This window comes from Typopeltis vanoorti, chromosome 3 (genome assembly GCF_054136105.1).
Source record: "Typopeltis vanoorti isolate ZY-2024b chromosome 3, IOZ_Tvanoo_1.0, whole genome shotgun sequence".
Lineage (NCBI taxonomy): Eukaryota > Metazoa > Arthropoda > Arachnida > Uropygi > Thelyphonidae > Typopeltis > Typopeltis vanoorti.
This window is the reverse complement of record NC_143551.1, coordinates 128,046,775-128,061,161: the sequence shown is the minus strand read 5'-3', so window position 1 is coordinate 128,061,161 and position 14,387 is coordinate 128,046,775. Positions and strand designations below refer to the sequence as shown.

Sequence of the window (14,387 nt, the reverse complement as noted above, 5' to 3'; positions counted from 1 at the left end):
GAAGGTGATAGAAGCAAATGAAATAGCTGAGTTATGGAGTGATAATTTTGCAAGAATGTACTATTCACGTGGAGATATTCCAGTACCAAATGTGACAATGACTAGTGGAAGAATAGAGGTAGATGATTTGGAGATGCTTTTGATATTGCAGAACTTGAACATGGACATGGGATTAGATGGCATATTGGCCCATGTAGTCTTTGACTCCATGGAGATGCCCAAGAAATAATAATAGTAATAATAAATAATAAATAAATACTAAAAAAAAAAATTCAGAAAACATTGCATACCATGAGCTTCTAAACCTGGTCCCTGGGCAACTCCACCATCATAAGACTGCAAAATAACATTATAATTTAATTGAATAATGCACTAAAATACAAGTGCATATTCCATTATTTCTAGATTCTGGTGCAATGCCACAAGATCACAAATGTTATGAAACATTTACTTCCATTAAGGAATTAATACTTAAGCTATATATATCATAGTAGAATAGCCTGAAAAATTGATTCTAACGGGCATGAAATTAGTGATTTAACTCGCACACATAAGTGTAATATGAAAGAAATGTGATGATATTTCATACCACATAAGATTTATTCGCCACAGTACTATCACTTCTCACTGATAGTATCTGTGGATAGCTGATAATTCACTGGTTAGTGAATGAGTTATTCTCATACGAAAAATGAACTTTAACACGTTCATTGCCAATCACGCGATATCGCGTGTTGCGAGTTCTCACCGAGCGGCCAATCATGCATTATCGCGTAGACGTCGCTAACTAAATAAAAAAATAAAAAAAAATTTGGCCACCACACGAAATTCCAATTTTCAGCTTGGCAATGAACGTTCATTGCCAATCACGCGATGCGAGTTCTCACCAAACGGCCGATCACACGTTATCGCGTGTGACGTCGCTAACTAAATAAAAAAATTTAAAAAATTTGGCCACCACACGAAATTCCAATTTTCAGCTTGACAATGAACGTGTTAAGCAATAATAAAAAAAAATAAGTTTGTCTAATTGTTATTATTGTCAAATGCATACTTATAAGAATTTCATCACTTTTCTTTAAACTAATCTTGCTTGTTCAACAGGGTAAAAAAATCTCTTTCTATCCTGTTGACAAAGAAAGTTATATTTAAAATAAAAAAGCAACTATAGCTTATAATAAATTTAGTTTAATCCTTTATCAAAGTGTAAGCAAACAAAGTTTGTACCTGAAGTATCTTCAGGACTGAGGCAACTCGTAGTAAAGGTGGACCAAGCTCTCATCATCTAAACTTCCAACAACTAGAGCTTAAAAAATTTGTGAACAATTATTATTATTACAGTAACCTCCATGGAGTCAATAGACTCATTGTGGAAGCTCATTCAACCAGCAACATGTCTCTATCACCATGAACGTTGAAATTATTAACACTCCATGCATTCACAATGCACTCTGGTAATGCATTCCACGTAAAAAAATCCACTCCTCATATCCTTCCTCACCACATCCTTATATAATTTCCATTCCAATTTTGCAATGGCAAAATTGAACAAAAATCTCTTATGAGAAAGAAAATCCCCCCCATCTTTTGATTTCTTTGATTGCATTTTTACAGTATACATTTTCCCTAGTCCTGAAAATATTCTTTCACAATGAATACACCTCACATGAGAACAAAAAGTAAATTCATTAAATATTTCTTCTATGTTAAAGTTAACTGATCATGTTTATTTCATTTTTCTTTTAAATAAGATGATACAAATGCTTTTATGCATTCATGATTTTGTTTAATGGAAGAAAGAATCCAGGAATGATAATTAATCTTTTGAGTTATTTTTACCTGATATTTCCTTTGTTCACAAAGGCATTTTCACAGACATAGTAGCAGGAGGGCAAACATAGACCTAGAACAAAATGTCAAGACTATAGTTCTTATGCATTCTATAGGCATGGTTAAGGTAAGAACTTGATTCTCCCAGAATATAGGAGACAATGATCATGAGAAGGTTAGTGGTACTACCAAATTTCCCCTCTCACTATGCAGAAGGAATGAGTCACCACTGTAGAATCATGCCATTTTGAATTCTGTGTTTGCCTTCTAGCTGTTTTGAATAGGTACACAGGCATATCTCAAACCCTTGTACCAGTGTAAATGTCTTAGTGACCATGATGAAATATCAGCTAACAATAGTCTTCTCCTTCTATTAAACAAAAACATGAGTGATAATCTGCATACATATCCATACTAGTCAAGCTTTTCTGCACTTGATATTATTATTCAATTATTATGTCATCTAATAGAATATACAGGGTGTTTCAGAATACCCATTACAAACTTCTAGGGTATGTAGGGAGTGATCAGGGTAGATAAGGTTTTGATAGTAATCCATTTCTCTTAAAAACACTGTTGCAATGGTAAAGGTTGAAAACGTTTCCAGGTCTGTGCTGATAAGAGTTCAGCCGCTGGCATGGATCATCAGGGGGTAGTCTGGAATGACTAGAGAAATGATGTTTACATAATTTTATCATGAACTCAACCATGACAAATGGATTATCAGCAAACAAACAAACTTGTTTTGGTAGAGTCCCTAAGAATCAACAGTTTAGATTACCTCTCAGGTTGAGTTCACATCAGAACCATAAAAATCTTCTTCCTAGTGATGATAATGCAGTGTCGCATTGATGCATATCACATTAATGCACAATTGCAAATTCCACAAATGCCGACTATGCCAACATGATGTTAATATATAACAAAGCTCAATGTAATGGGAGGACTACCCATTGGTGGAACGCGTAGTACTTCCACTTTGTCCGACTGCATTGCTCATCCTGTTTTATAATTACTTACACGTAAACACAAGGTAAAGGTAATAATTTATTACAAGGCCATATATTTCAGTTCGAAAATTACAGACTATCTTCAGTGGCAAAAGACAGTTGATACAAGGTAGAATGCAAACAATGGATTTACTTGAAATAGTTGAGTCGCGTGATACTATATTTCTGGTAACATTATGTTTTCTAAAGAAGGAAAAGGTTAATCATAACAGTATATAAAAAAAAAAATGATGCATTATTCTAATCAGATTTCTTCATATTTTTGATAATGATAGGCAGTCATTCTGATTCAAGTTCGGTCTTTGAAGCAAGGCTTCGCCGACCGAAGTCTCCTTAAATAAACGTTCAAATTTGTATCAACAGCAATGTAGCGGGTGTATTTCAGGCCAAAGAATGTTGTGGTCTGTGTCTATTCCATGTTGAGCCAATCCAGATTTATTGGATTTCTGTGTAAAATATATGATTGATGTTCTTGTAAATTTTTTTCTATTGAGCATTCCATTTGTCTGAAGTAGTATAGATGGCAGTCACAAGGAACTTAGCATACAGCTGGGAGAGACATCAGAGAGCATTTATTCTTTTGAAGTGAGGAAATAAGTTGAGAGTTTGATGAGTATAAAAGTAGCTACTAAGTCATATTTCTTTAGAATTCTGGAAATTGGTTCTGAAATACCAGAAATGTATGGGATTAGAACTCTACGTACTGCTTCCTTGTTGTTTAGGTTAGGTTAGTATGAGTCAGGTGTTGTGTAGTCTCGTCTAAGAAGCCATTTAATTTCATATATTGTTTGATATTTGTGAGTTCTTCCTGTAATCGATGAGGAGTCAAACAATTAGTCTTAGCTCATTGAATTGAATGACTTTATGATTCATCTGTCTTGAGAAAGATGGTGTGCAGATTGTTGAAGAATGTAATGTCCAGTGAAAGTGGACTTTCGATAAACAGATGTGGTTAAATCGCCTGATGGTGAGTGGATGAGAAGAATGTCTAGAAAAGATAATTTGTTGTCTTTTTCAATTTCCATAGCGAATTTGATACGAGGATGTAAAGGATTTATAGTAGCTAAAAACATAGGTAGTTTCTTTATTGTGAGGCCACACAGCAAAAATGTCAATACATTAAACCCAAAATGAAGATTAAGGGTGTATGGATGAAAAGAGGATGTCTTCTAGATCTTCTAAAGGTTGGATAGAGCAGGGGAGAGTGGACTTCTCATGGCAGTTACTTCCAGGTGGCTGTAAAATTTGTTCTGACAAACAAAATATAAAGAATGCATCACAAATTTGAATAGTTTTACTATATCTTGTGGGAATGCTTCAGAAAGTAGCTGCAATGTCTCCTTGAGAGGCAAGTTTGTAAATAGGGATTCTATATCGAAGCTCACCATAAGATCACTGGGTTGTATGGAAACATTTTTCAATTTGTCTATGAAATCTGAAGAATTTTTTTATAAACAATGAGACCTGTCAATATATGTTTTAAGTAGGTTCAACAATATATGAAATTGAATGGCTTCTCAGAAAGGACAACATAACATCTGTTTGACTCGTAAAAACCTAACAAGGAAACAGTATGCCGAGTTCCAATCCCATACATTTCTGACATTTCAGAACCAATTTCCAGAATTTTAAAGAAATATGATTTAGTAGCTATACTCATCAATAAACTCAAACTCTCAACTTATTTCCCCTCTTCAAAAGATAAATGCTCTCTGATGTCTCTCTCAGGTGTATACCAAGTTCTTTGTGACTGCTGTCTATACTACTTCAGACAAACTGGATTCTCAATAGAAAAGAGATTACAATAACATCAATCATATATTTTCTGCAGGAAATCTAATAAATCTCGATTGTCTCAACATGGAATAAACACAGACCACAACATTCTTTGGTCTAAAACACACCTACTACATTGCTGTCATTACAAATTTGGTTTATTTAAGGAGAGTGCTGAAGCCTTGCTTCACCGCCCAAACTTGAAGCGGAATGACTGCCTATCATTATCAAAAATATGAAAAAGTCTGATTAGAATAGCACATCATTACCCCCCCCCCCCCCCCCAAACTGTTATGATTAACCTTTTTCTCAGTTAGAACATAACGTTACTGGAAATATAACATTACATGGCTCACTATTTCAAATAAATCCATTGTTTGTATTCTACCTTGTATCAACGGATTTTTGTCACTGAGAATGCTCTGTAATTTTCAGACTATATGTGAAATATATGCCTTATAATAAATTATTACCTTTACCTTGTGTTTATGTGTAAATAATTCAGAAAACTATGGCACAAATTTCTCTCTCTCTATATATATATATATAAAATAAAAAGCTCATCCTATTTGCCAAATATGAATTAACAGTTGTGGGACTCAGGTTCCTTCAATGCCAACAGGCTTGTGGAGCTCCAAGAACTTGCCTAACCCCAGACTTCGACAAAGAGGTGCTTCATTGGGTTGAGGAGAACTCTTCTGTGAGTACCCATGGTATTGCAGATGCCATGGGTGTCCTTCACGCCAGCACCTGGCAGGCTCTGCATGCTGATCAGCTCCACCCCTTCTGGTATCAGAAGGTTCAAGTACTGAGCCCAACCAATTTTGCACCATGGGTTGGGTTCTGTTGGTGGTTCAGTCAATGTTGTATAGATCAGCCTCAAGTGCCAGAACTTGCTACGCAGGTGTTGTACATGCTGTGAAGTTGGTGTGGCAACTTCGAGCACCTTTTGTAAATGTTTATGAAATTAAGATGTAATTTACTCTGTGTCTGATGTTTACGTTTTTTTGTGATGTGCACACAAAACATTTTCACCTGTACCATTGCAACAGCATATTTGGGAACATGAGTTGCTAATCAAAACCTGATCTATCCTGAAATGCCCTGTATAATGATGGATATTTCACTCATGATCCCAAATATTAATATTCCATCAGAAGAGAAACCAACTGCAGCATTAATAAAAGTTTCTCATCAGCTTTTTGAGGCAAATAAGTGATGGCAATCATTAAGACCTACAACGCTTCTTTAAGTAATAATGATCATCTTCAATTGTTAATTTATCACTTAATGTCTTAATGACACTTGGCATGTCAATAATACAGAACACACTATTTGCTGATATACTAAGCGCTTCTTTTTCTATCCACCTGACATTCCAGAAATTAGGTGTACATCATACAAGGATTTTCCATTTCCAAAATAGTAGACTGAGTATTGATAATGACACACTAACAATATTTGACAAGTAATTTTCAAAATTCTTAGTACATTCCTCCAGATACAAAAAAAAAATTGATACAACTACACAACATTAAAATTGTCTGGGTTATAAAGGATAACAGCAGTTTGTTCAGAAATTCATTTTGAATCTTACATACTGAATAATCAGTACAAAAAATCAGGTAGCAACATGTTACAAAGGAGAATGATAATCTGATATCATTCGGGAAATGTGCTATTTATACAGCAATTAAACATTCAAGTCCACAATTAGGAATATGGTGAAGAAATGAAGTTAAGAGACTACTTCAAAATGTGATCAGGTGTGCCAAAAGGTACACATTTGAGAAGACTGGTTGCCTTATCTGCAATATAGTAAACACGGAGTTCAAGAAATAAGTAGTAACATTTATATCCTTAAAGAAAGGATATCATGCATAATACAGCCCTTTTCCAGTCCCAGTGTTAAAAATGAAGCAGACACTAGAAAATCTTGGAAAAGTGGGCAGCAACAAGAAATCCTATATGTGTTCTCATTGCATGTTGAGATTTGAATACAATGAACTTTCACAGAGAGGCTGCAATCCACAAGCTTTCTGTATGTAACATAAAGCACATTACTGACTGTTATGGATTAAGGGATACAAAGAAACCTGAACTACAAGATGGAAATTAGTTCTGTAGTATGAAAATTCACTCTGCACACTCTTCCAGTCTATTTTATGTGACTCCTACCCATGAAAGGTTGCAAACCTATTGTAAAATCTTGTGAGAAATAATTTTTTTAGAGAATTTTCGGTAGAGAGTTTACAATTTTTTGTCTGAATTTATAAGAAGAAAATATGCTTAGTAAGATGTGTTAATATAAAAGAATAAATGACTGTTAAAATGCACCTATACTTTAGACTTGTTTGTAAAAGCTTAACAGGAGTTAAGCTAGATTAGCGCTGAATACCGCCAAAATCATGACGTCAGTTCTTTCATTGCTTCTGGCTAATCCTGGAATACTCCGAATTTAGAACAAAGGACTGAGAATAGATTAAAAGGCAATGCAGCACGTGGTTCTAGGCTTTTTGATCCATGGTATCATGCTTGGCTCTTTGTGAGGTCTACAGGATTCCTTCCCTAGTTCCAGGATGATCCTTCTTCCCACCATCAACGTCCAATGTTTCACCGCTGCCGACTTTCTCTAGGCTCCCGGTAGCTATGGCAGAACCCCAGCACATCCGACGAAGAAAAGCTCTCGAGGATCGACCGGACGAAAGACATTCCACTTCCAATGTATATTACGGAATGTAAGTCGGACTTTCCTCTTGAGATTGCTAGCAAGTAAGCCATTAATTTGTTGTAGTATGTTATGAGTATGTAACTCAAAATTGTAAAGGATTGAGAGAGGTTGCTTGTTAACTAGCAGGTAAATTGAATGTGAAATAATGGAAGAATATGTATGGTTAAGTATGTCTAATTCATAAGTTGTTTGTGATAGTGTCTGAATTTGTATCAATTAAATATTGATTGTGTTGGAAGAAAGTTAATGTGATCCTTCGCAGAATATTTATGCATGCTTGTAAGCCAAGTTGTCATAGAAAACACTTTTATATCAAGGCACAATAAGTCTTTCTGATAGTGAAAGCACTATAGTTTCTGTTGCTCAGATAGCAAATAATTTTGTGTGTTAAAGTGCTTTTGATTAAGTTAATCTTTAACTTTTATATGCTCTGTATCATATCGTTTAGTTTGATAATAAATATGTTTTTGTTATGTAATTACCTGGTTCTCATTCCTTAGCCAATGCATTATCCCGAAAATATTAACGAGTCTGCAGGAATAGAATACAGTAACGAGCCACGACTTGCATGAAACGAAATTGTTTAGAAGTATTAACTTATTTCTTGTTATCTTCTCGCCCTGACTTTCAACTTTCAAACATAAAAAGATCAATTAAGTGGCACAGTTGTTAAGATCAAATAAATTTATTAATTGATATTGTGCGATTGCTCAGGGACTGTTATGTTAGATAGACTTACAACAGTGAGGTCTAGCTAACCGCAGAAAAACGGGGGGGGGGGTAAGTTTAAGTAAGAATGCAGATAAATAAGCCAGAATAAGATAAAGTCAAGAAAAGACATATTTTTACACTATAGTATTAGTACTGTTGATGGGCTAAGGATTTATTTATTTTAACATAATCTGGAAATGTCACTCTGGAGACCAAATTTTTCCAAGCCACTTACTGCCACCAAATAAAAGGATTCCTGCACAATGCTTTTTACTTAAGGATTTTATCCCAACAATTACATTTGGAAGTGGCAGTATAATAATGACAGGTTACATCTTAGTGTGGCTAGGTCCACTAGTGGTTATATGGAAATCATGACTGATAGATCCTATGTTGATGTTCTAGGCAACTACATTACAGAAATTTAATAGCACCATCCATCATACCTTCCAACGTGATGACTCCACGTCACAAAAATAATTACTGTAAAACAAAAGAAATGCATTAGAACATTTCAGGAACATATCAGAACACATGGTATATACTAGTCAAGACCTGAGTATAACAGAATATATGTAGGGTGAACTGAAAGAGAAATTAACACAGGACCTACTGGAACTTCTTAATGGTTTAGAAGAGTGAAATCATAGCAAAGTCTTCCACAACACATACACACAAGCAGTTAAATGTAGCCACAGATGGACAGCACTTTAATAAAAATACACTGTGTTTATATCTGCATGAGTTCCATATCCTTTCGGTAGAAAAGTGTACAATGAGATAGAATTGAGTTTTTTTTTCAGATAGAGATGGCAAACAGTATAGTAAACATGGGGTTCCAGAAATAAGAAGTAACACTTACGTACTTAAAAAAGGATATTATAACATAATACAGCCCTTTTCCAGTCCCAGTGTTAAAAATGAAGCAGCAGCAGCAGCATATTTCATACAGTGGATAGATGAGTACCCTTCCTTATGCTACTGTTAAAAATTCCAGAGCAAATTTCTATAAGTATACTGCACTTTTGTCTAAGGAAGTATTATATACACTATAATAGTCAAATTTATTTATTTCTGCAAGTTTTAACCACACATGATGGTCCAACAATCAGATGTTATATAGACTGATAATGACCAGTTATACAAGACCTTTTATGTTTACAGAGAACCAGGATGAAAAGTGAAGTTAGCTACAGGAACAATCTTAACAGAATGGGAATAGGCATAGTCAACAAAAGAAGAAAGTGAAGCTAACAGAAAAGTTTGAGAAGACCAAAACAGGTAAGATAGTTCTAATGTAATTTATTCAGGCACTAAGGATCAGGGAAAGGAAGGAAATAACATCTGCTTTCAACATTAAACATAAAAGCAAACTTCTTGAATATGTTGAGTTCATTCTATATCTTCTTTAACAAAATTCTCTTGTAAGGCCATCTGCTCCTTTGCTATTTTTTTCTCAGAACTCTCCCATTTATGGTCTCTAGTCTTTGATCAAGTTTTTTTTTTCCTGACTAACATTCAGATCCATAAGTTAAAATCATACATATCAGCTTTACTTATTTTATTATTTATTCCTATATTTAATTTGTTGTCTTGACCATAAAAAAGAAAGATAAAAAACGAATTCAAACAGCAGAAATGAAGTTTCTCAGAAAAACAGACGATATACCAAGTGGGTCCATAAAAAACAAATGAAGAAATTTTACAATCCCTGAAAATAAAACCAATTAATTACTACATAAGACAGTATAAACAAAAATGGCTAGAACATTTAAATCGAATGGACAACAGCAGAGTACCAAAAACATCATACAGATCCAAAATAAGTGGAAAAAGAGGAATCAGAAGACCAAGAAAGAGATGGTAGGAGACCAGAATAGGCCACTTGGTCTAAAATCCGTGTTAGGAAGAAGACTTTGTTGTCTTTGCAAAAAAATGGTGCCCAAAAAATAGAACCATTTACTTGTTCTATAGGTTCTTCATTCAGAATGCAGTTGATGTTTGTTTCTTTTTATTTCCAGGCTATCTTTTTATTGATGATTTTCATGTAAAATTCATTACAGCAATTATTATTATCATCATCATCATCATCAAATTCCTGCCATGTACCCTCAAGGGGTGTACAGGATATGACAGTACTACATGAAAAAATTACATCATTACCAACCCCCCATCTACAATTTTCCTCCAAATCAGTCTGTTACTTGTCAAGACTCCAACATTATCAGATCTTATATTTCTATCGTCTAAGGCACTTTGTACCGTATCAATCCACCTATATCTTGGTCTTCCTCTGGGTCGTTTTCCTGCCAACCTGGCAGAGAACACTTGTTTTGCTAATCTTTCCTCTCCCATTCTATTTAAGTGACCATACCATCTGAGATTAGCTCTGCTAACGCATTCCTGGATGCTGACAATGCCAAGTTCTTTCCTAATATCCTCATTTTTAATATGATATTGCCATTGATGCCATCTGTTCACGCCTCTAATCTTTCTCAGGACTCTCATATCTGCGGTCTCTAGTCTTTGGTCAAGTGTTTTACTTCTGACCCAGCTCTCAGATCCATAAGTTAAAATTGGTTTGAACACAGTCTTGTATACAGCTAATTTAGTGTTCCGACTAATTTCTTTCTTATTCCATATGAATTTATTCAATTGACTTCCCACGATACCAGCTTTGCTGATTCTGTTGTCTATTTCTATATTTAGTTTACCATCTTCAGTAAAAATTGTGCCTAAGTAGCTGAAATGTTTTACTTGTTCCACAGGTTCTCCATTCACAACACAGTTGCCATTTTCAATGATTCTGCCTATTTTCATTGTCTTTGTCTTTTTATTGCTGACCTTCATACCATATCTATTACAACAGCTATTCAATTTAGTCAGAGAATCTTGCAGACTTGTAGCGGATTTATTTAGAAGTATAACATCATCCGCATAAAGCAAAGAGCTGACATTAACATCTCCAATTTTGATATCAGGTTTAATACCACATTCCTTCATAATGTGATCCATATAGATAATGAATAACAGAGGGGATAATGTACATCCTTGTCTCACACCAGATTTAACATTAAACCATCTTCCTGTACTTCCTTCAATTCTAACTGCTGACTCACAACTCAAATAAAGACTAAGTATTGCTTGATATAATGCCCCATTGACACCATATAACTGCAGCGTATTGAATAGCTTCTCTCTTGGCACCTTGTCATATGCCTTTTCCAAATCGACAAAACTTAAATACAGATCTTTGTTATATTCCCATGCTTTCTCGACTATTTGTCGTAAAGTGAAGATCTGATCCTGACAGCCTCTATTTGGCCTGAATCCAGCTTGTTCTTCACCAAGCTTTTCTTCCACAATTCTTCTCAACCGTTTCTCAAGTATACTTGCATAGATCTTGCCAGGAACACTCAGTAGGGAAATACCTCTGTAATTCTCACATTCAGTTTTATTTCCCTTTTTATATATGGGTACTATGAGAGCTCTACTCCAATCATCGGGAATTCGTCCCTCTGTCCAGGCTTTCTGAACTATGCAGTGCAGCCACTGTAAGACTCTTATACCACCATACTTCAGCATTTCTGGTCGAATATCATCTACTCCTGCTGCCTTTCCACATTTCAAGCCTTTGATGGCTTTTTCTACTTCAAGTATGGATATGTATTCCTGACTGCATGCCTGGTCAGTGTTTTTTTATCACTGTGCTGTCATCACTGCTTGTTTCATTTAGCAGTTTTTCAAAGTAATTACTCCATACTTCAAGGATATCTTTTTCTCCTGTTTTCATTTCACCTTTATCATCTCTAATTCCTTTTACAGCACTCTTTCCTCCATTCCTAAGCTTCTTCAACAACCTCCAGAATATTTTGCCACCTTCTTGATATTTATTTTCTATATTCTTGCCAAAGTCCTCCCATGACTTTTGTTTAGCTAGTTTTACACAGTGTTTAGCATTCTTGCATTTGTCTCTATATTCTCTAACAGCACAAGCTGACTTATTTGACAGGAACTTTTGGTATGCTTTCTTCTTTTCCTTCACTGTCTCTTTAACTTCCTGTGTCCACCAGGGAGTTCTGATTTTTCTATCCTTGCAAACAACCTCACCACATGCCTCTCTGGCTGAATCAATCAGGGTTTTCTTCTAGGCTTGCCACTGAACCTCCAAGGTTTGGTTCCTGTTCTCAAACTCTTTCATTTTTTCTTCAATAATCTTTGTGTATTTTAGCCTACAGTTCACATCTGAGAGCTGCTCAACATTTATTCGCTTTAAAACTTTAAAATAATAATCTTTGTGTATTTTAGCCTACAGTTCACATCTGAGAGCTGCTCAACATTTATTCGCTTTAAAACTTTCTTACATGTTATTCTTTTCAATATGAAATTCAATTTTATCCTGCTCAAGACTAAATAGTGATCACTTCCAATTTCAAATCCTCTGGACACTCTGGTGTCCTGCACCAGGGAGAAAACATCACTATCAACAATAACATAGTCAATGAGACTTTTCTTATTCCTAGCCTCTTCTCTCCATGTGAATTTGTGCACATTTTTATGTTGGAACATGGTGTTAGTAATAACCAGTCCATGTCCTGAGCAGAAATCCAACAGATATTTGCCATTATTATTAGCTTTGCTCTTTTCTCCAAATTTTCCCAAAATATTTTTGTATGTCTCACAATCATTTCCTACTCTGCTATTTAGATCCCCAACAAGGACCAACTTTTCATTTTTCATTGTGTCAGTTGCTTTTTCTAAAGCCTCAAAAAATTTTTCCACTTCTACCTTAGTAGAACCTTCTGTGGGACCATAGGCACAAATAAGTCTCATTGTCCAGTTCCCCATTCTCATATTTGCCCACATTACTCTACTTGAGACTGACTGCCATTCAAGAAGATTAGCCTCGTATTTTGTGTTGAATACTATGGCTACTCCTTCTTTTCCTTGATTGTTATTGCCTGAATATAACATTTTGTATTTATTGCTCAGAAAGATCTCACCAGTTTTGGTCTTTTTTGTTTCAGTCACCCCTATTATGTCGATCTGGTACTTATCTAATTCCTCAGCTAGCTCCATTTCTTTGCCATTCAGGCTTCTTACGTTGATAGTACCGATCTTTAACTCTGGTGATGTTGAGTTGGGGTTTGTTTTCAGATTTGTTCCAGTAGCTGACTTTTCGCTGTTCGCCCTGGTTCCCTGGCGAAAACAACGGGGGCCTTGTTTAACCGGGCGACGCCCCAGCTGGCATGAAATGTTGTCATGTTGTACCATCATTTTTTATTTTGGTTTAACCAATAAGAATACAATTTGGTCGGCTAAATCCCAAATTGCCAGCCCATCCTCGTTCGTTCAGTATCAAAGTAGATACCCAACAGGGTGCACCACGAGAAGGTGAGGATTGGACATTAGGTCAGAAGCCCTGGTCGGTTCTCCGCATTCCTTTAAAGGCTATGTGGAGGTCTCCTCTCAGTTATACAGCTTTGACCCTTAAGCACCCAAACGCAAACCTGAATTGCTTTGTTTGCTGACACAAACAAAGCAATTCAGGCGCTTGAAGAAGAGCTTTCCAATACATTAAATCATGAGCTTTGGTCTATTTTATATGATGTCTCGTGCACTGCAGCAGATAAAGAATTTGAAAAAATACGGGGGCGACACATCAAGAAATTTAAGAAATTAAAAGAGCTCCACCTCCGAACCAAAACTTCCAACCAACACTGTAGTCAACCTTTCTCAGTTAAGTTGAAGCCTGCAGCACTCATCGCACTTTTACGTGGCCACAACTTCGCCATTGCTCCCAGAAAATACCAGCTGAGGATATAATGATCCAGATTGAACGTGGGATCCGCCACCTTCCGTACCACATCAGCAACAATATTAGACTGGATGTAGCTTGTGTTCTCACCAAAGCAAGACCACCAAAAACCAACATATCCAATAGTGAATATAAAGCTCTGCAGGAATTGAAGAAAAACAAAGAAATAGTAATCACCAGAGCAGATAAGGGAAACGCCACCATAGTACTCAACCAAACGGACTACAGAGGTAAGCTTAATGCTCTATTATTAGATCGGGCTACTTACCTTCCTATTGAATACAATCCCACCAACTCACAAATTAGAAAACTCCACAAGCTCCTTAAGAGGGTCACTTCTTGGCCTGTGGAAGTTACTGACAAATTAAAACCGTTCAACTCCATACCCCCCCCCCCCCCGGATATATGGACTCCCAAAAATACATAAAGAAAATGTGCCATTACATCCCAAAGTGGATGGCATTGATTCCCCCACATACAAATTAGCTAAACATTTGGCCCAAGTGCTCAC

At 35.8% G+C, this 14,387-nt stretch overlaps 1 protein-coding gene across 3 annotated transcripts in view; it reads right to left on the bottom strand.

Annotated features, from left to right (window-relative positions):
* Positions 1-14,387, bottom strand: part of betaggt-I (geranylgeranyl transferase type-1 subunit beta) — a 174,833-nt gene that overhangs the window by 46,374 nt on the left and 114,072 nt on the right. For all 3 annotated transcript variants that reach the window (XM_090415981.1, XM_090415983.1, XM_090415982.1), the window contains exon 6: positions 291-336. In XM_090415981.1, the coding sequence (XP_090272107.1) occupies positions 291-336 (46 nt within the window). The remainder of the gene's footprint in view (positions 1-290; positions 337-14,387) is intronic.